This window comes from Piliocolobus tephrosceles, chromosome 4 (assembly GCF_002776525.5).
Source record: "Piliocolobus tephrosceles isolate RC106 chromosome 4, ASM277652v3, whole genome shotgun sequence".
Lineage (NCBI taxonomy): Eukaryota > Metazoa > Chordata > Mammalia > Primates > Cercopithecidae > Piliocolobus > Piliocolobus tephrosceles.
The window spans coordinates 147,620,981-147,643,906 of record NC_045437.1 but is presented as its reverse complement, the minus strand read 5'-3'; the positions used below and the strand labels follow the sequence as shown (position 1 = coordinate 147,643,906).

The 22,926-nt window shown below is 40.9% G+C and overlaps 1 protein-coding gene across 7 annotated transcripts in view; it reads left to right on the top strand.

Annotated features, from left to right (window-relative positions):
• Positions 1 to 22,926, top strand: part of ARHGAP26 (Rho GTPase activating protein 26) — a 469,263-nt gene that overhangs the window by 350,598 nt on the left and 95,739 nt on the right. For all 7 annotated transcript variants that reach the window (XR_003309454.2, XR_003309455.2, XR_003309456.1 and 4 more), the window contains one exon: positions 10,689 to 10,848. Coding sequence is in view for 4 of the 7 variants with exons in the window: in XM_023187730.2 (XP_023043498.1) it covers positions 10,689 to 10,848 (160 nt within the window). In the remaining 3 variants the exon portion in view is untranslated. The remainder of the gene's footprint in view (positions 1 to 10,688; positions 10,849 to 22,926) is intronic.

The following is a 22,926-nucleotide window of genomic DNA, read 5'->3' as shown; positions in this document are numbered from 1 at the left end:
GGGCTGTTTCACCATACCGCCATATATTTTGTTTGCTTATAAAGCCCGTCCTACTCCAAAAGAATGTACGCTTCTCTAAATCAGGAAACTGGAGGAGTCTGTCTTGTTCACCAGTATATCTCCAGCACTTAAAGCAGTCCCTGACACACAGTGGGTGCTAAAAAATAGTTGGTAATTGAAAAATAGATGTTACCATTTTGGCCTCTGTGCTAGGTCACCTTGCACTTTCTTCCTTGGGTGGGAAGTCCCAAAGCAATGTCTCCATGGCTTGCTTGACTTTGGGACAATGTTAGCTTAAAGGTGATAGGTTGGGTGGTTGAAGGAAATGTCACCAACAACAGGAACCAGCATTTGCAGCACTTGGTGACACCAGGCTGGCATACACATGTGCAACTTTTACAGCTCCTCTATTTACCCTCTGGCACCTTTTTCTAGATGTGAGAACTAATCAATAAATCAATGATAATGAATGTGAAAGCATTTTTATGAACTATAAAATGCTTTGCAAATGTTAATTACATTGGACTTTAGAATGAATTGTTATGTAATTCGAAATAGTTAAGTAATTTTCCAGGAAGAAAGGCTTTCTGAGTCAGCTTCTCTGCACGTCTTTTTATATGTGAATGCTGCTCTTCCCCATCTGCGCCCTGTGGACTGGGACCAAGAATACAGCTACGAGCTGAAGCCTAAACTGTCCAGGATGAGATAGGTGAAAGCTAATCCGTTAACCCCTGGGTCTAAGGAATGTGTTTTCCCTGTGCTTAAGACTTCTCAAATCCCAGGTAGCTGAGACAATGTAGGGCAAATAAAATGCAGGTTGGCCTGTTTAATCTCTAAATAAATAATTTTGGAAAACTTAGGCAGCTTACAGCAAAAGTATCATTCTTATTGGGTTCTAATAATTCCCATGACCCAGATTAGTTTATTTACCAATAGAAAAGCTTAGGGATTTTATACTGTTGGTGGACATAGATGAACCTAATAGTCTTGTTTGCTTTCAAATTATCCTTGTAAAAATAATCAGGTTCTTCTTTGCCCCATGATCTCCTTAAGGTTAGGCCATGTAGAAAAGAAGAGAAGCAAATGAGATAAAATGGCAGGATATATTGTCTCTCTCTCTCTCTCTCTCTCTCTCTCTCTCTCTCTCTATCTTTATCTCTATATCTCTGCCTCATACTAGAGCATTTAAGAACAGTAGCTCTGAAATCAGACTGCAGACTTTTTGGTCTCAAATTCTAGATATGTGACCCTAGACAGATTTCTGAATTTGTCTGAGCCCCAGCCTCTCCATTTGGGATAGTAATGGAATTTCCCTCCTAGAGTTACTTTAAAGATCACATGAGGTAATTGACGGAGTGGTTATCCCTGGCTCACAGTAAGTGCTCAGTTCATGTTAGTTGTGTTACTGTTGATGGAAATCCTAGTAATAATCAAAGACAGGCAGGAAATAAAGGAATTTCAGAAATGGATAAAGAAAAGGAGAGATAGGAGACACTGTCTTAGAGAGCTATAAAATGTACTGAAAGGATCCTAGTATAATAGTGTGAGCTCATGCTGTATTATACAATGCATATTAGATAATGCATGTAATAATTATTAGAGCTTGTAAGTATTTTTTGGCTGCTATACCTTCCAGATTGACCAGGAAGAGACGCCTAGTGCATGATATGCTGTCTGTGTCAGGATGAGCTGCTGTAGCCAACCACGCCCCCCACTGCCCCCAGCTTGGCAAAGGCTCTAAGACAGCATGACATGTTTAACCCAGGCACCTAGTGCAGCTGAGCCTTGACACACTTAGAAGAAGGTGGCCTCCCAAAGCATCCACGTGTTCTTTTGTTTTCCATTCAACACATGATATGCAAACACCTAGGCACTGGCATGTGGCAGTGAGAGAGGCTGATGACATCCCTGTCCTCTTGGAGCTCTGCTAAGTAGGGGAGTCACAAAATGTCAATTCCATGAATGGTGGTGATATATTTATAATTCAATAAGTACCAGGAAAGAGAATTGAAGAATTAGAATTATAGTAAGGGGCTTGACCTAGAGTGAGGTGTCCAGAAAGACCACTTTGAGGAAGAGTGGCAAGGAGGACAGAGCCAAGTCAATAGGGAGAGGGACTACAGAGTGGCCCAGGAATGGGGATCAGCATTAGGAAGGAAGGAACTGAGGCCTAAAGAGAATTTTAGCTCAGAGTTGGAAGAGTACAGGGACTGGGTAGAGGAGGGCCTTGAGAGGTCAGCTGGATCTTGTAGGTCCTTTGCCACGGGTTTTCTTTAAAAATATATGTTTTTGTTGTTATTGTAAAATACATATAATGTAAACTTTACTACCTTGACTATTTTTAAGTGTACAGTTCAGTGGTGGTGTACAATCACCAACACCATCCATCTCCATAACTAATCTTGTAAAACTGAAACTCTATATCCATTAAACAAAAGCTCCTGATTCCCCTTTCATCCAGCCCCTGGCAACCACCATTCTACTTTTCAACTCTGTGCATTTGACTACTCTAAGTACCTCATATCAGTAGAATCACACAACGTTTGTCTGTCTGTGACTGACTTATTTCACCTAACGCAATATTCCCAAGATTCATCCATGTTGTAGTATATGCTAGAATTTCCTTCCTCTTTAAGGCTGAATAATATTCTGTTGTTTGTATGTAACACATTTTGCTTATCCATTCATCCATCAATAGACATTTGGGTTCTTCTGCATTTTAACTATTGTGAATAATACTGCAATAAAAATGGGTGTATAAATACTTCTTTGAGACCCCACTTGCAATTATTTTACGCATATACCCTGAAGTGAAATTGCTGGGTCATACGGTAATTCTGAGTCTAATTTTTTGAGGAGCTACCATACTGGATGCTAAAGAGTTTCAAGTTGAAATTTAGAACAGTCAGAAGCCTTTGGTAGATTTTAAATAGGGAATGGAGTTAAATTAGAGAAGACTAGTGGAAATAGAGCTAGTTACACACTCAGATTTTAGAATACCTCTGCATTAGATTGCAAGCTATATGCAAAGAGGTATCTTGTCTTTTTAAAAATTTCCCCAAATCCCTTTTCCTTTTCTCTAAACAATTTTCAATACCAAGTGGGCCTCTGTTAGTGGGGGTTAAAGTGGGCCTAAGTAATACTGAGCTGTAGTTAACATCTCAGCAGCTTTGTTTACCCATCTGAAATGTAGCAAGCAGAGAACACTTTGCTAGTCATTCACAGAGCTTTGACATCCTTGAATGAAAGCAGTTCAGCCTGGATGAATGTATGGCCATAATTATCTCCTTTTTGGACTACAGAACCCATTTGGGCTATTTTTCCCTCTTTTTTTTCTTTTAATTTCTCCTCTGTCAATCTTACAGTGCTCACTCTTTCATTATTAGGAACTAGCTCTGACTGTGCCAGCCAGCTATAAATGGAATGCCATCATATTTGAGAGTAGTTCATCATTTCCATAATTTTGTCAAGTGTCCACTGCAAGAAGGAGGAAGAAACAGTGTTTAGTCCAGTATCACTCCCATAGGCATAAGTGCTCTCCTTCTCTCCTTTGTTTTTACTTCTTCCAATTTAGTGAGTTGTGAAGTGAATGAGGGAGAGGCCCTCTTTTTCCTATTATAACCTCTGATTTTTTCCCCTACAGTGACTTCATTTTGGGTTGAATTTTCTGAGGAAGAAGAATGCCTTTTTAGCGTAGGTTGGACTTGCCCTGGTGGTGTGGGAGCAGGAGAAAGCTGGGGTTGGCAGTATGGACTCTGCAGACTTCATTCCCCTCCTGGCTTTGCCCTTCATTAGCTGTGTAACCTCGAGTCAATTACTTACCTTCTCAGTGCTTCTCTTTCCTCATTTGTGAAGTGGTAATGATAGTGGTACCTGCCTGTCTCAGACGGTTCTCCCCTTAGGAGGCACTGTGTAGAAGTACCCACTGTGAGCACTCAAGTAACTATTCCAAGCTTCTTGTCTGGCTGCTCACTAGATAACCATTCCCAGGAAGATGTTAGATGTGGTTGGTGAGCCAGGCCTCAGTCAGTACACAGAGCAATTTATCTGATACCCTCATTCTGGTGCCACCACTGGGGCAGTCCAGCAACCTGTGTTCATGGCCCTGACGGGTGTTCTCGACAGAGGCCTCCTCAGTGCTGTTTGCAGCAGTCCTGCCTCACCGAGTCCAGGTAGTATCCAGGCAACACAGAGTCTGACTTGGTAGAAAACACGCAATGAGTGGCGGGGGGGATTCCCTCCACCATCCCCTGTTATATACTAAGGATGGAGTTGAGGCTGGTGAAAAGAACCAAATTAACAACCCTGGTGACCAAACTTGTCTGGTTAGCCACAAAATAGTGTTGTTCCAGCAGCTTCATTTCCAGCTAATCCTCTTCAACCCTAGAGCTTGGAGCTTCCCTGAGAGGGTAGTAGAGAGAAGGGTGATATTGACTGCAGCTTAGGTACCCACCCACTTACCTGTAATATTTTCAGAATTGGTCATCTCAGGCCTACCCCAGCGCCTGCCTGTGTTTGGCAGAAGGTGCACTCTAAGGTCATGATCCAGTCCCTAGTCCTAAGGTATTTGTGAACAGGGGAGCAGCTAGTGTAGAAATGTCCCATGGGATTGACCATGATGTATCTCTTAGAGGAGAGAGCTCGGTTTGGCCTCCAGTGGTCAGTGGAGTGCTCAGAACTGTTCTTTGGAGGGTGGTGGGCTTTATGTGGTGGGGGAGAACTTGTCAGGCAGGCTAGGGGCATGATGTTGTTGGTGTCATGAAGGCAGAGTGAGTTTGGTGGCTTTGCTTTGGCTCCATGTGAGGCTGTCAGCCTGTTGTACCAGAAGTGCTTATAGGGAAGTGATAGAAAATAAGTACAATGGCCAGGTGTAGTGGCTCACGCCTGTAGTCCCAGCACTTGGAAGGCCGAGGCGGGTGGATCACCTGAGGTCAGGAGTTCGAGACCAGCCTGGCCAATATGATGAAACCCCGTCTCTGCTAAAAATACAAAAGTTAGCAAGGTGTGGTGGTGGGCACCTGTAATCCCAGCTACTCTGGAGGCTGAGGTAGGAGAATTGCTTGAACCCGGGAGGCAGAGGTTGCAGTGAGCTGAGATCACGCCATTGCGCTCCAGCCTGGGCAACAAGAGTGAAACTTCATCTCAAAAAACAACAACAACAACAACAACAACAACAACAACAGAAAGAAAAGAAGTACTGTTATGATTTCAGGTTTTCTATAGATTCAAAGTATTTCATAATTTTTTTTACACAAAAGAATGAAAAGAGGAGAAATACAAATAGGTAGGGTATAGAAGTCTTTGAAATATAAGTGGAGAAGATGCAACCTCTTGCCCCAAGCAGAAGCAGGCCACAAGTGAAACTACCAACTAACAATGTGGCTTTAAATTGGCACTTGCTGCTGCTGCTACCACTTTCGTCAGAACTACCTCAACAGCCACCCTGACAAGAGCAGATGTCATTTATTAAGTCATTATTTCATGCCATGGGAATTACTTGCAGAATCATACTTAATCAGCCTTTCAGGTTTACAAGCTACAAGCTACATACTATTGCCCCCATTTTATATGTGAGGAAACAGGTTTAGAGAGGCCAGGTGACTTGCCTGCTGCCATCCAGCTGGTGATGTCTGACTGACTCCAACTACTGTGCTATGATCTCCCTTAGCTTTATTGTCCAGATTTGCAAATTGGAGAGAATATTTGCACTTTATACCTCTATAGCAGTGTTTCTCAAATAGTAGTTCATGACATATAAGTGGCTCATGAAAACAATGTATTGGATAAAAATAGAATTGAATAGGATAGGATGGGAATAGAAAATATCAGAATGTGTCATACTTACTATGCCTGAAAACTTTTGTTTCTGATATGGTGTGGGGGGGTGTGCCTGTCTGTTTATGTGTATGTGTATTGCTTGGTAAAATATACTTCCTACCTTGGGTCATTGTCAGAAAGTTTGAGCGCTACTGTTACAGAGTTATTATGTAGCTCAGATAAACATAAAAAGTTGTTGTAGAACTTTTTAAAAAAGTCTAAAACGCTCTGTAAGCCTAAGTTCCTGTTTAATATTGGATGCTGAAGCAAACAAGTAAGGGATGGTGGATAAATGGGATGGGCTGTTGCTCTACCCCTCCAACCCATGGCACACTGCAAATCTGTCACTACATTGTATCCAGTGGAGCCAGTACTCCTCTTTGACATTTTTCAACATAGCACTCTAGGCCTCAAGATGAAACTTATCTGCAACCTCTACAATAAGCTTACGTATTGTTGGAATACTTTAGGACCAGTCTGGTGTTTTAAAGTACTGCTTAGCACTTATAGAGCTCTGGCTCTCGTTTAAACTCTAGGAAAACAGATGTGATCCCTTTGACAGCCTGGGGGTCTCTGCCTTACAAGCCCCACGAGGGTTGGCTACTATCTATGCCCGTCATAATGCTCCCTCTGCCACGCTCCTCACCCCCATCTTGCTCTGAAAGTGATTTACCTCCTTCTGCCTCCCAAAGGATATCAGACCAAAACAGCATCTCCATCTATTTCCCCTTAAAGCAAAGGTGGCAAAAGTCCTCTCTGCCAAGGCCATTTCCATGGAACATGCTCTTTCCTCATTGATTCCAGTTCATGAGGGAACTGCCTGGAACATGGGGTACATATACCTCCCCACCCCCAACAACTGCCCTAAAGTCATGCCCCTCAGGAGATCCACTGCTTCTCAGTGGATGCAGCCATTCTGATGATCACAAAAGAAACAGGGTCTCTCCCAAGTGAATGTCACATGCAAAACTTTTTCTCTGCAGCATCCAGAGGAAGCCTATAGAATTGGCAGTTCTTTCGAAAGACATTACAGCCTGTGGACGTAGGGATCTGAAAGGCATGTGTCACAGACTCCTTCACTGCAGTGTGAAGTGTACAAGAAACTTCTCTGTGTAGATTTTAAGTCAAGACTCAACATGACATTCTGAGCCGTGTGAGGAGGAACTCGGACAGCTCAGTTTAACAAAACAGCAGGTTCTCTGTGTTTTATAGATCTTGCTAATGAACGAGTCCCGTGGCCTCTGCTGGACTGGCTCCCCAGTGCTCTGCCAGCCTGTTTCTCACACATCTGTAAATTCATCCAGCTATAATGGATGGCTGGTGCCTGCAGAGGCTAAGGTCTAGGCCTTTCTGTCCGGGATACGTAGAGATCTCAAGCCATTAATAATTCATTCTGGAGTAATGAACATAGCTGTACCAAGTTGTGAGCAGTAATAATCAAGTGACAGATCAATTTATTACTTCAGTGTGCCGAAAGATAATGGTCATTAATAATGAAAGGTGTAACTACCCCCTCCCCCCCAAAAAAGTTTCCTAAGACTTAGATCAGTGTGTCTTTTAAGTTCTAAAATAACATGGATCATTAAAAGGGAAATGAATTATGCTGGGTAACCTCAAACTTATTTATATTCAGAGTTGCTAATCCAGAATTACAATACCTTTTTTCCAAATGCCTTTGGGCACTGGGGCCTGCAAATTCAAGTAATTATTACTCATTAATTAAGTCTAAGAAGTGGAACTAGCTCAAGACTTTAAAAAGGGAGGTTGGGGGATAGTTGAGATACATTCCCCAAAAATCGTCAACAATAATTTGAAGTTTAATGAGTAAGTAGCTGGGTTGGGAATAATTGTTTTAGGCCTACTCAGAAACTCCCCTCATCTTTTAATGCCTCAGTGAATACTCATTATGCATCTCCTGTGCCAAGCAGTGTGCTCAGCACTGGTGCTACCAAATGAAATACCATACTTCCTCTTCTCAGGCCTTGGTAGGGATGACAACACTGTGTAATAAATGCAGGAACAGGCCAACACTTCTGCCTTTTTTGGGAACAGAAGATTGGAGAAAGGTGAGAGGAAGGTACAGAAAGGAATGGGCCGTTTGAGCTGAGCCTTGCATATTAGCAGTTTGCCAAGCAAAGAAAGCAACAAAAGAACATTCCAGGCAGAGAAATGATATAGACAAAGGCAGAGAGGTGTGGAAGTGGAATGAGAGTGAAAAGTGAATTCGTATGATAATTACCACATATCCCATGCATTATCACATTTAATCTGTACAACATTCACATGAAGTAGGTATGTTATTCACCTAACCTCTTCTTTTTTTTAAAGTTGAGGAACCCAAAGCTTAGAAATATTGAGTCACTCTGCCCAGGGACCAGGAGCTGGGAAGTGGCACAGGAAGGCTTAGCGGTGATTTGAGGAAAGGTATGCTGTTTTATAAGAGTTCAGACTTTGTGTTAAACATAGTCGGATAGGCCAGGCACAGTGGCTCACGCCTACAATCCCAGCACTTTGGGAGGCCAAGCTGGGAGGATCACTTGAGACCAGGAGTTCAAGACCAGCCTAGGCAACATAGCAAGACTCTGTCTCTACAGAAAAATTTAAAAACTATCCAGGTGTGGTGGTGGTAGCTACTCAGGAGGCTGAGGCAGGAAGACCTCTTGAGCCCAGGAGTGTGAGGGTGCAGTGAACTATGATCATGCCACTGCCACTGCACTCCAGCCTAGATGACAGAGAAAGGCCTTGTTTGTTAAAAAAAAAAAAAAAAAAAAAAAAAAAAAAAAAAAAAAAAGAAGAAGAAGAAGAAGAAGAAAGAAAGAAAGAAAGAAAAACAGTGGGGCCCAGGACAGGTTTACAGTCATCATTATCAGAACGATTAAACAATAAAAGCATTGCTAACCATTCACATATGCCATGCCCTTGTGTTCTCGCCAGGGGAGGTTTGAGAGCTGAGTTTTAGGTGGAGCTGCTGATAGCAGGGAGGATAAAGCTGAAGTTAGAGGTTCTTGGGTCAGGAACCCTAGTTAGGTGACTGTTGCTTTAGTCAGATGTAGTGTGGAGAAGCCTGACAGGGAAAAATGATTATCATCCAAACCATGTATTTTTATACTGGTCCACAATTTGAAGGTACTTTCATAAAAAAAAATAGCTTGTTGATTCACTTGCACATGGGACTTTTGTGACAAGAGGGTAAGTTTAATGACTTAGTTCTTTTGGGAGGGGAAGTATAAGGACTTAGAATTCCCTTCCCACACAGAGGAGCTGATGTTGAAAGTAGTGATGTTAAAAGCAGCTTGTAAATATACATACTTGCCGATTGACTGATGCGCAGAACCAAAGTCTCTCCCCCTTGCCAGGTTAGAATTTGACTATCTGCATGAACTTCGTCAGACTGGAAATGTGATGTGAGTCTGGGTAGAATGGAAAACATAAGTAAAACCAGGAGACTCAGCAAGAACTAAGAAAATGTTTATAAAATATTCTTTATGTGGACCAGAAACAGGCCACTCTCCCTGCTGCAGGTGTTGCTTAGCAATCAAAAAGCAAATCCTCTTTCTAACTGGGCTGTGCCACAGTTAAAGTTTCATAAACCTAACCATGGTCTGCCCACCTTTAGAGGAGAAAATTAAACTCTTAGCCCTAAAAAAATTATAGAAAAGTACACCTCTGCTAATAAAATGGGTTGATACAGTATTTCAATAAAGACTCAGTTTAAAAACCAGCACTTAAGGCAGTATAATCTCTTTTCTTCCTTAAAAAAAAAAAAAAAAAAAAAGTATACCAGAGAAACAGTGAGAAACACTGCAGGCATTTATAGAATTGTGTGAAAAAGTACTCCATATAAATAGCACTAAATGCTAGGGAGGTAGGTCTGTGCAAACTGCCTATCTCTACCCAATTTGTCTCTAGTTTCAAGTTAGTAATGAATAGCTTCCTTCTTGTAACAGGTGATTTAAGTAAGTTCTTGATATTTTCTCAACAAAACTGAATGGCATTAACTTTTAACTTATTTGTTGCCAGTAGATGATTTATATGTTTTTATACATGGGACCAACAAGTGAACAATTGAGTTTTATAGCTATGTCCTGGTGGCCTGCATGTGGAGTTCAGATACATCTTTTGAGTAGTTGTTTACTCAAAAATATGCCTATGTCTTTAGCAAATTACCCAGACCTAGCGACTGTTGACCCTGTGTGTTTGTTAGACTTTGAGTATAAGTGACAATATAAACACAGCCATATAGATGAATATACACTAGTGCATTTTTATTTGTTTATGCCACATTTCACTTAATGTGCACCACATTTCACTCAATGTGAGCCACATGTTTAATCTGATCAGCCTTTAATACTTTAAATCTAAAGTGCAGAATTTCCTTACTTGGTTTTAAATATCCAGATCTGCCCATTTAAAAAATTATGTCTATTTTGTGCTTATGTTTGCAAATGTATTAAAGCCATCAAGAGGTTTTCCATTTGCCATGGAGAAAAATGCTAATGATTGCAGTTTAAGCAGCTGCCAAGTACATAAATTGTAATTAAGAGGGATTAGCAGTTACCTGGACTTGCAAAACAGGGATTCAGATGTTCAAAGATTAGTAATTTGGCAGATAGTTGCTTTGGTTGGTTGGTTGTTCTAGGCAAAATGGAAATGATAAAGAGTGTCATATCCTGAAATAGCAAATTAACCTGGATGCTGAAGATTTCTGAAATGTGGTAGATTTTCTGACTCCTGTGGCATCGGATGATGTCCCAAGTTCTGGCTCCTACAGAAGAGGAGTCTGTAGATAGGAAGATAGGAAGGGTACAGGGAGGTTGGTATCTCTGTGTACACTTTCTCTCATTGGTACCTTTTCTTTTCCTTCCTCCCAGTGTTGCTAACAACCACAAGCAGAATTTGATGACGGTGGCAAACCTTGGCGTAGTGTTTGGACCCACTCTGCTGAGGCCTCAGGAAGAAACAGTAGCAGCCATCATGGACATCAAATTTCAGAACATTGTCATTGAGATCCTAATCGAAAACCATGAAAAGGTAATATGTAATTGATCACAAGTGAAGAATGTACTTGGGGGGAAGCTGCATTGGAATTGACCTTCAGAGTTGACTCAGATTTGCATTGCCATCGCTCTTACATTGTCATGATGATGAAGTTGCTGGTGGTGGTGGTGATGGTGGTGATGGTGGTGATGATAACGTAGGGGTGGTGGTAAAGGTGTCAACCGTGGTAGTTACGATGACAGCAGCAGTGGTTATGGTGGCAGCAGTGGTGGGTAAAATTGATTGAGCATTCTGTGCCAGGAACTGTGTTAAACACTTTATATATATATATTGTTATTTTATCCTCACAGCAATTCAATGAAGGAAGTACTCTTATGAGCCTCATTTTGGGAACACCCTTTGCCCATTTCTTACTTGATTGTTTTCTTACGAATTTATGAGTTTTTTAAATTTAGGGATATTTAACTTTCTTCACTTGTGTCGCAAATATTTTTACCTATAGTTTGCCTTTCAATTTTATAAATGGTGTTGTATTTTTTATACAGTTTGTGTGTGTGTGTTTTTATGGTCTGTCTTTTCTTTTGGGGAATTGGAGTTCCTAGTCTTTCTTTTGAAGGTTTTCCTCATCCCCCAATTTGAAGAATGTTCATGCAGAGCTGCCCTTATGAAACTGGGGAGGGGAGATAAAGCTTCAGTCCTCTGACCCACTTCATTGCTCTTACACACACATCCCTATGAAGCTTCTCAGAACTTGTGCAGGGCATTTGGCAGCAACAAATCTGGAATCTAATAAAAAATGCTGTTCCTCTTAAATAAAAACTTTGCCTAGAATGGCAAATTAATCATGCACAGTAACTCCAGAATCTGACCATGCCTCACCACCTACACTAATAATGTAAGCTACCACTACCTCTTGTCTGACTATTTACAAGAGCCTCCTAATTTGTTTCTTTCTTCTACCCTTGGCCTGTCAGTTCTGGTATCAGTCACCAGAATGAGACTTTTTAAAATGTTAAGTCAGATAGTATCAGTTGTCTGCTAAGAACCATCCAGTGGCTTCCCATTTCATACATTCGCCCGCATAGTCTCTGTCCTCTTACTGTTACTATCTGATCTCATCTCCTGCATCTCTCCTATAGCCATCTTGTTTCTGCCTTGCTGTTTCTTGGATACCTCAGGCACATTCTTACTTCAGGCCTTTGCAGTTGCTGTTCCCAGTGGCTGGAACACTGTTCTTCCATAAAACCACATGGCATATTTCCTCACTTCCTTCAAGTGTACTAAGAGAATCCTACCTAGATCTCTCTGTTTGAAGTTATAATCCCAACTTCCACCATTCCCTTTTCCTTTTATTCCACGTTGCCTATTTTCATATATCAAAAGACAAAATTACAACAAGTTTAAAGATATTAGTTGACTTTTATTTGAGATTCTAGAATTGGGCAATACCTCGTTCGGTAAAATAGAATGAGTGTGCCAGTAAGCCGAGCAGAGGAGGTTGGCTTTATAGACAGAAAAGGGCTAAAGAAGAGAACAAAAAGCAGATTAATTGTTTTAAAGTTACTTTCCTTGTAAAAGTTAAAGCAGAGGGGACTTCCTTATGTGCTGACTAAAACTGGCCTGTCTGGGGATTTGCCTGTTATCTCTCCCCTCATTTATTTGACGGTCAGACAAACAACTTATATTTGACCTGATGGCGTAGAACTTCAGCAGGAGTGACTGCATTTTGGTTTGGTCTCTTGAGCCTAGGGCAGGAGCTCAGTCCAAACCAGTGGCCTCCTATAAATTTTATTTAACACATAGGACTTCACAAATTATAGAGCATATAATAAAATTTTCTTAATGGTTAGATCCATTGGCTTTCTGACCTCTCCAAGCATGTGTGCTTCAGGAAAGCAGGGACGTTGTGTTTTGTTCCTCAGTAGGCACCAGTACATTGGTTTTGGGTGAATATGGCAGCCAGCCTCCAACATGGCTCCCAGTGATTCTGTCCACCAGTCTTCATTCCCTTGTTTAGCCCCTTCCACCTCTGAATAGAGCTAGCCTATGTGATCGATAGAATATTATCAAAGCTACGGTATATGACTTCTGAGAACAGTACATGTACGTTACTCTGGGAAGGTCGTCCTTCATATTCATAGGGTTTGTTGTCTTTGTGAAAGCAACTGGAATAAGCCATCTTGACTCCTTTTTCAGTGTAGCTTCAGGCCTAGCCCGGTATAAAGCAAGGAAATGTTCCCTCAGTCTTTTTTGGAAGTCTGTGGTGTTCACCTCACAACAATTCTAAGCACCCATGGCTATGCTCTGGCCTCTGGCTTTCTGGCGATAATACTTTGTATAAACTCCCTGCCAATAGAACTTAACTTTAGCCATCAAATCCAGAGCAATTTTATGTCCTCAGAAGGATGTGGTCGAAGACTTACTCTTTAAAATCCACAGTGTTGGCCAGGCATGATGGTTCACACCCGTAATCCCAGTGTTTTGGGAGGCTAAGGTGGGAGGATCATTTGAGGCCAAGAGTTTGAGACCAGCCTGGGCAAAATAGCAAGACCTCCATCTCTACAAAAAATAAAAATGAAACATCAGCTGGATGTGGTGACACATGCCTATAACCCTAGCTATGGGAGGTTAAGGTGGGAGAATCACTTAAGCTGAGGAATTCAAGATTACAGTGAGCTATGATTGCACCACTGCACTCCAGCCTGGGTGACGATGAGATCCTACATCTAAAATAAATAAATAAAATGTTTTAAAACATAAAAATTCATAGTATGTAAGGTCTTCGTTAATATTTACCAAGCATTTCCTTAGACTTGGCTTTAATTTTCTATAATAGAAACACACACAGACACACACACACACACATATTCTTCTATCTAGTCTTTAGTGTCAAAAGTTAGACAAAACTTTTCTTTTTGACTTGTGACTATTCTTCTATCTAGTCTTTAGTGTCAAAAGTTAGACAAAATTCTGAAACCCCACTTGAAGAAATGCTTTCCAGCATCACCTTTTCATATGAAACAAGCTTGCTTGAAACAAGCCCCACTGCAGGGCTGAAGTATATATCCCCCTTAGCGACTGGCATAGTATTCTCTCATGTTAACATTTTATATAAGGTATTTACTTTGTGCTTCAGAATAATCATTAGGAGGGCTCTAGGAATAAATGGAGCATAGTGCTGAAAAGAAGGTGTAGAAACCCAGGCATCTAGCCATTGGAGCCACTCCATTGACAGAGAGATGGAGAGAGCCATAAGATGCCTGTTTTAATTTTCTATTGCTATATAGCAAATCATCTCCAAACCTAGTGACTTAAAATAGCAATTATTTTATTACTCTCAATTCTGTGAGTCAGAAATTTGGGAAGGGCTCATGTGTGCCCCTTGTGGTATCAGCTGGGGTGGTTTGACTGGGACTGGAGGGTCCAAGGTGTCCTCACTCCACACAACTGGGACTTTGGTACTAGCTGTGGACCAGAATGCCTTGATCCTCCTCCAAAAGACCCCTCTCTCTCCAGGTGCTGTCCCATCATTCAGGAGTCCAGCTCCAACTTCCAAGAGAGTAAACACAGAAATAGCAAGCGCTGTTAAGGCTTAGGCCTGGAACAAAGTATCATTTCTGTCATATTCTGTGGGCCAAAGCAAGTCACAAGTCCAGCCAGATTCAAGGCGGGAGGAGCGAGAAGCCACCTCTGGGTGGAGGAACAGTGTGTGCACACAGGCGTGGGAGGATTGTTGACCGTTACCTTTGCAGGGGATCTACGGTACCCAGCAAGTTTGCATTTAGTTCCCTTTAGGAATGACTCTGCTTTCTTATCAGCGGCTTGTGCTGAGCTTGGGTAGCAACCCAGTGTTTTTATGGAGAGTGCTTTTCCGCCTCTTCTCTGCATTGCCATTTTTTATTCAACCGGGGGCCTCAGGCATCTGGTGGTAGTGACAGTTTTAGCCCTTAAATGCCCTTTGTGAGCCTGGGTGTGGAGAACCAACTCATAAATATCTAAAATTGGAAAAACATTTTTAAGATTGGCATTAAAGGAAAAGGAAAGAGAAGTGGGTAATTCAGTTTCTTTAACCTGGTAAAACACCTCTGTTTCAATAGAAGGTAAGAGACCTCTGTGTTCTAACTAGCTAAGGCATACAATCTGTTCTCTCTTTGCCTGCGTGTCTTTCTCTTGTTTTCCAAGGGTTAACGCTAGACATTCAGCCAAGGGTTAACAGTGAACATGATCTCCTTTGTTTTGTCACTCACATCCACACGCCCTCAAGATAGTACCTGCAAATCTGGAAACACCCTCTCCCCGCAACCCAGAGAATCCATCTATGTCTTCTTCCTGGGAACCATAGTGATGTGTTTCACACACAACTTGAGTTTGGTCAGATGGAACGCACTAGCGACCTGCTTACCCTGTCACAGTAGTCCAGAACCTCTGTCCTCCACCTCTCTCACAGACCTGGGAGGGAAGCAGTGTTTGGCACAGTTCTGGGAAATAAATACCTACAGTAGGAGGAGACAGAGAGGAAACAACTAGGAGATATGATATTATGTTTGGGGGCTCATGGAAATTTTTTTTTCTATGTTGATGATACATACTGACTGACTACTCAATTAAAATGAATGAATCCTTTAAATGAATATAATCCAGAAATAATAATGATGATGATAGGAATAGCTAACTTTTACTTATAGCTTATTGTTTACAAGATATTGTGCTAAGCAGCTTCATATCCATCATTCAATTTTCACAGCAACCCTTTAAGGTTAATATTTTTAGCTCTGTTTTTACAAATTATAAGCCTGAAGTGCAGACACTTTAAGAAGCGACTGATTAGGAGAGGAACAGGGGTTAAACTTAGTACTAATCTCAGAACCCAAGCTTTCAAAATCTACTCTAGTTTATCTCTGTTCAATGCAGTACACATTTATTGAATATCTACCATTGGCCAAAGATAAGTAGAATAGGTCCTTCATTTTTCAAGGCACTCCCATTTTATCAAGATAGAACTAACTGTAATACAATGTGCTAAATGACCTCCAGTAGGATGAATAAAGTGTTATGGCATCACTGAGGAGAAATAATTTAATTCTAGTGGCATTGGGCTCTGACAGATCAATGGAAGTTTTCTAGGCAGAGAAAGAGTAGAGATAGAAGGGACAGCCACTCAGAGGAGCAGCATTAATCAAGTTGTTTGTGTTAAAATGACATGGTTGTGAAAGACTGTGGGTTATTTGTTAGCAAGTAGTGGGTGATGATGCCAGAGAGCTGGATTCAGTCCATTTGCTAAGGGTCCTGAAAGCTGTAGGAAAAGGTTTTGAACTGATTCCTGAAAACTGGGAGCTCTCAGAGGTTTCCAAGTAGAGGCTAAAATGATTGTGTCAGCACTTTAGAAAGACATCCCTGGAAGCTGAACCAAATAGTCCTTTGATTGCTGACATCAAAATCACACATTAAATAAATAGCAACACAGTAGAGTTAACCATACTGTTCTAAACCTGCAGCTCAGATAGTGTCACCTTTGACCTACAGGCTTTGCTTGGAGGGTGGAGAGAGATTCTTAATTTGTTTCTTTTGCCAGACTTCCTAAGGGGAAATACTAGCTTATAGCATCATTTCCCATTAATGATCCATACGCTGGACTCTCTTTGAATTATATGAGAACTAAAGAGTAGATTTGATGGTGTAGCTCTTTTTACCTACAGTCAAGTTTCCGAGTTGAAAGCTCAGATGGCAAAGATTTTGGCTCCTCCCACGCTATGTTAAGGTAGCAGTCAGTTATGCAAAATTACCATTTCCGTATGAACAGAATCTTTTCCCCAAACTCATACCTTATCACACTGAGTCTTAAAACATAAAGTAGGCAAAAACTTAAGGTGATGTTAAAAGCAACCAACATTTTTATGCTTCTAGCTAAGATTTTCAGACAAACAAAATATTGAATGCTGTCATGGTCCAAGATCTCAAAGCCCAGAAATTATATTTCTTACAAGTTTTCCCTTTACCTAGTGTTTTAAAGGCTTACTTGCTAATGACGATGACAATTTTAGATGTTTAAGAAGGCCAATCTTATCAAGAAAACAAACTGCTTGCTTTTCATAGTTTTGGTTCAACATGAAATTTCAGGCTACTGTGTGTGTGTGTGTGTGTGTCCCCTTGCTGTTAAATTCCAACACATAATAGTAGGATTGCACTTGTTCTGTAACAGTCCATGCTGTTTCTTGTGACTGTGGCACTCGAAAGGGTTTCTGTACATGGAGCAGGATGTATGTGTGTTCATGTGTTATGTACTACAGGCTTTTGTCAGCATTCCTCTTTTGATGCCTATTAATGTTTGACAAAGTAAGTTATAATAATTCCTTTCCCAGTCCATCAGTTAGCTTTGGAAGAGGTGAGAGTGTTGATCCTTGAGCTGTTAATTCTCAGAAATCCCCAAAGATCAGTGCCCTTTTTTAATGTGTTAACTTTTAACGTCAGATGTCAAGGAGAGGAGCTAGTAATCATGGATGACCCTGCTTGACAACTGGACTAAGGACTAAATCCTAAGCAACCTCGCATTCCCAGTCAAATGCTAGTGGCTTACAATGTAGTTAGCTCAATTTGAGCTGATTTGGGCCACCAATGTGCCTTGATCTGCTTTTACCAAAATACTGGTAACATTGAAATCCATTGCACTAGTTCTGGACTTTGTGCACAAAATGTGCATCCATTAATAAAATATAGTTGGTTTGGCAACTGACAGGTGTTTAGAAGTCGCGTTTTATTTCTTTGCTATTTCAAACAGTTGTTGATATGTGAAATTAATAAAAAGGTATGCCTGGATGCTTCACTGCATTGAGATAGTCGTTGGTACTCTTGCCTACTCAGGAAGCTAATCTTGTCCCATGGTCACGGCTTTTGTAGTTTGTTCATCGATTTTTATTTTTAAATTTTTTGTTGACTTTCCTTCCAGTGGTTCTTGCTTGTACTCTTTTTGTTTCTCTCCTTGTTAGGGTTCAGAAACAAGCTAGATTTACTTGTGTGTTAGGTTAGAATGCTTCTGCCACCGGGCTATTTTCTTTTTTTAGTGGTAAGTGCTGTGTAAGGTACTCTTCATTAATGTGATAAAGTAGGTTGTGCATTTGAACACATGTATTTCCCCCAATAAATCCCAGATAAACCAGTAATTGTTTGAATTGTGAAGCTCCTTTAATATTACTCAAATAAAGGTGGAGATTGTTGTTGTGTTTGCATCTATCCATCTTTGTCAGCAAGGAGAACAGGAAATAGAATCTTTCTGGAGATATGGAAAATCACAGCTCTCCATGGATGACCCAAGCTGTCTATATATACCCTCAGTTACTAAATGTAATTGGTTCCTTTTGAGAGATTTTTAATACAACTCCCCAAACTACTTTCTAAATTGTTGATCCCTCTGCCAAAATGCTGATATCAACAGGGCATAGAACTTCCAACTGTCCTTAAAAAACCTCTGCAGCTACAGCCTCTGAATTTGGCTTCTTAACAGTTACAATAAAAAAGCCCTGCTAAGACTTGCCTGGCTTCCACTGTGAAGGTGCTGGGTTTATGGCTTCTCCTGAACCATGCAGTCCTCTGCTGCATTGTCTGTCATGAGAAGGAGCGAGCTGTGCTCAACAGTGGTAGGTCTACATTCCTAATGCGTCAAACAAACCAATCCCACATTACTATGGACCCTGGTGCATTTGTGTCTCGAGAACATGCTCAGTCTCATTTCTCATATAAACCTTTCTGTTTTGCGTTGTAATCCCCAGGCCTCTGCTGTTGATTTATTGTCTCAGAGCTACTTTGCAGTTACAGACTAGGAGCTCTTCATCATGACCTAATTTCCCTCCCATAAAAATCACAGCACATAATAAAGAGTACACCACACACATTACAGGGAGACTCCTAATCCTTTTAAATTGCAGGCGCATGTGACAGATGGGATTGAAGAAGGTCTAAAAATGTGTATGTGACATGGATAAAAACAAATTCCACAAGTGTCAATGCTGTGCAATGTCAAGATGGGCCAGAGGGGAATCAGTGAAATTTAAATTTTGTAGACAGTGCAAGGGAATAAGAACAGGAAATTCTGCCATTGCTGTAAGCAGTTAAGATCAATGTTTTGCAAAGAACAGTAATTAAATTTACACTTATAAATTAAATCCTCATGTCCTGACTGCAAATAATCCATTGTTGAATCTCCAGTTATTTTGCTTCTTGTATGTCTCCTTTTTTATTGACTACAGTAATATCTTTTGAATACTGAATGTCAAACTGTATTAGGCGCTTCAGTCCTCACCACAGTCCTAGGACTTTTTACAGATAAGGTCTCTGAAGGTCAGAGAGTTTTATAATTTGCCCAGGTCACAGAGCTAGTAAGTGACTAAAATTTCAGATCTGCCAGACTCCAAAACTTACATCTTCCCATTTTGTCCTCTGTCTCTCAAATTAATGGTAGCTATAAAGACTACAGGTGCTTAAGACCCAGACAGTCAAGCCATCTAGGTCCCAGTCCAGCTGGACTCCTTGTCTGTGTGACCTTGGACAAATCAGTGAATCTCAGGGAGTCTCAGTTTTCTCATCTCAAGAGGGCAAGAATAATAGTACCTCCCTTACAGGGTTATTATGAGTAAAATAAGCCATGTAAATAACTTAGCATGACAAGTGCTCAAATTCTGTTTGTTTTTATTGTCATTTATACCATCACCATCTCATGCCTACTCTTTGCCACATACTGCACTGAGCATTTTATGTGTATTATCTTTTCAGTAGCTCTGCAAGGCAGATATTAGATCCCCACTTGCACAAGGGAAACAGACTCAGAAGGGTTAATTATCTTGACTGAGATTATATAGCTAGTAGGTAGCAAAGTCAGCATTTGAACTCTAGTCCGTCTAGCTCCAAAGCCTGTTTCATTTGTACCCGTATGATGATCTTAAGTTCCTTTCCTGTATTTGATGTGATGATAGGCAGTGATGTCAGCGTCAGTGATGGTGAGGTCCGTGTAGCTGTAGGTGCTGCCGCCTACTGAATGAGAAGCAGAACCAGGATCAGCTCAGGTCTGTCTGACTGCAGAGGCCAAACCACCCCTGACCACTGTTACTCGCAGCTTAAGGCGAAACAGTAACTTGGTATTTATGGATCTGCTAATTCCACTTACAGGAAGCTTGAAATTGGGGATACTTGGAAGAGTAACCCAGAGTTCTATTTTTGCTTTACAATTTTATTCCCCAATTGCTTCCAGAAGGCTTACAGTCTTCCTTACTTTTATCTCTAAGACATTCCTGACTAAGTCGGAATTAGTTTGTGAGTTTGGACAGGATTAACAGGGCACTTGGGGCAGAAAATAAATCTCCCCCTTTTGTGTTAATTTGGAAAGTCTCTATGAAATGAGTAGATTGTTCCAGCCACATGGTAGAGCTCCATAAATCCATGGCTCATAGGTTATATGAGCTCCTGCTTCCGTCATTCAGCAGGCTCATTTGCACAGTGATTCTTCTCCGCAGACTGAAGAAAACTTCATTTGATTCTCTTGAAATCATCCCTTCCAAAATGAAATAGGATTGGAATAACCAACAAAGTTGTGAATAATTCAGATTCTCATTAGAATCCTAACTCGAGCTTTCAGCATAGAGGCAAACCCGTGGCCAGACAGTCAGAAGGCTTTAAACAATTTGCATGTGTTCAAGTGTCAGAGTTAAATAAACAACAGTCACTTGGGGAATGATTTTCCAGAGTCATTAATGAAAGTTTGTGTCGTCTGCTCTGACTTGATCTAATTTGCAAAGGCACTCTGTACCTTGGAAGAACGTGTAAGAGTAATTATGATAATCACATGTCTGGCACTGGACATTTTGCCGTGTACTTCCTTGCACATTATCTCATTTGATCCTGAGAATAGCCCTATCAGCGGTCTTCAGGAGTCTGGGCCTGGCTCACAATGAGACCCAGGGAACTGGCCTCTGGGACTATGGCTCTTGCCCATGGCAAAAATCTCCTTGCAGAGCTGATTCTCTTATGCTGGAATAACTTAATTATTTTAGAGGAAACAGCTGATGAGCACAGTGGAATTCTTCCTCATTTGTTCTCGTGTCTCTTCCTGCTCTGCTGTATATAAATATTTTCTTGGAAGCAATTTTTCACGCATCTGTCTAAAGCCATGGTCCTTCCTCACAAGTTACTCTTCTTTGTTTCTCCAGCATTTACTACAGTTCTCAGGAAATAGTAAAAGCTCGCATTTTTGTTGACAGTTGAAATCGAAGTCCATGTTATTTTTGTTCCCATTGTAATTGGGTGAGGATCTCATTTTCAATAACTCATTAGAAAAAAAGAGACAAAATTGAGAGGCCAGAGGCAAAGCAGCATGTGAGGGAAAATAATGAGAACCAGGCCTATCACTAACTCTGAATTCATTTTCAAATGCTCTTAGCTAGGGATTGCTGAAGTTGCTGTAACTGAGGCCAGAGGCAGAAAGGTGCTAGAAGACACTGTTAGGTTGAAACGCATTTTTGTATGTTTGAGACAACAGCTTTTGTAGTGAAGATTGCCTGGAGATTAGCCAAATGAATGGCTGCTGCAGCCCTGGGACTTCACTCCCGGTCACTCTCCTACTTAGCTGTGTGGCAGGGCAGATGTGACTATCTCTCATTGTGAGATAGTCATCCAACTTGCTATGCTGTTGGCCTCCAGCTTAGAGATGCATCATGGGATGCATCTGCCTAGCACAGTGCCCGGCAGGTGCAAAACTCATACTTAGTAGCCATTTTTAAATGTCAATGATAATGGTACACAGTGAGGTTGTCACCTGAGGATGACCAAATAAAGGGTAGGGAGAAAGCTTCTTAGAGGTTGCAGTCCTTGAGCTTTTCTTTCTGTTGTAGAGGCTCAGTAGGAGACTGGAGATGTTTGTAGCACTGGTAAACTTGTTTTTTGGGGTTCCAGCTGGTCGGGAAGTTAGGAGTTTTTTCTTGCTTTTACTTTGTTTCCTTCTCTTCTTATTCCCTTGCCCTAGTTGAACTCAGCTACGTGTAGTGATTCAGTTTATCTTGTTGAAAATTTTCAGTCCTCTAGGGAAAACATGATACTGCTGTTTTCAGACAGCTGTGTTTAGGAGTGAGACTGATTTAACCAGCTGGCTGGCATCATTGGAGCCCGAGGACCCGCCAACCCATGGAGAGCAGCTGTTTGGGCTGAAATTCTTATAATTCTTATGATTTTGTTTCCTACATATCAGCTTTTGAGTTCTGTTTTTAAATGCACACAGAAAAGGAGAGAGAACCATGAGAAAGACTGATGTGTCTAGGGCCACTCATGGGTGAAAGGTGGCCCTAGACACATCAGAGACTGTTAGGAAGGAGAAAACTCAGGAGGGAGGAGACCAACTTCAAAGAGTAAGAGATGGTAATGAATGGATCCATAAATTTTGATTTTTCAATATATAGTGGGGGTGTTATGCAGCCGTTAAGGATCATGTCTGAAGATTTTTTTAATGAGGAAATACTGTATAATGTTAGATGAAATGTATATGATACAAACAGAATAAAGAATATAATTTCAATGATGAAAAGTGTGTGTTAACATCAACTGGGATAATTCATATAAAGCATTTAACTTAGTGCCTGGTGTGACAAGAACTCAGTAAACCATAGCTACAGGAAGGCAGACTCTTTAACCACAGAACATGTTTGCCTCCTTCACTGTTATGCCCAGAGTGCCTACTATAAAGGAGATACTTAAAAGGTGTGTGTCGATTGAATGAATGAGCGTCAGTATTATTGTAAGCATTTAAAAAGGAATCTGGGGAAAAAAACTGTTATTTTCTGAAATTGTATCTACAATTGTGGCTACTGAACCTCCCTGAGCCTTAGTTCTTCATTATAAAATGCTGAGGACATTACCTGTTGCTCAGGATTGCTGAGAACTGAGTGGGCTACATGAAAAGAACACAGTATGATGACTGGTACCTAAGGGGGTCTGCAATAAGTGGCGGCTACTACTATAATCATGGTAAGCACCATGTAAGTATTAGCTATTATAATTATTAAAGTCTGCCATACTTCTATCTGTAGAAATAAAGATGAGAGTTATCATGATTTCTGTCCATCATTTTCTTCTTAT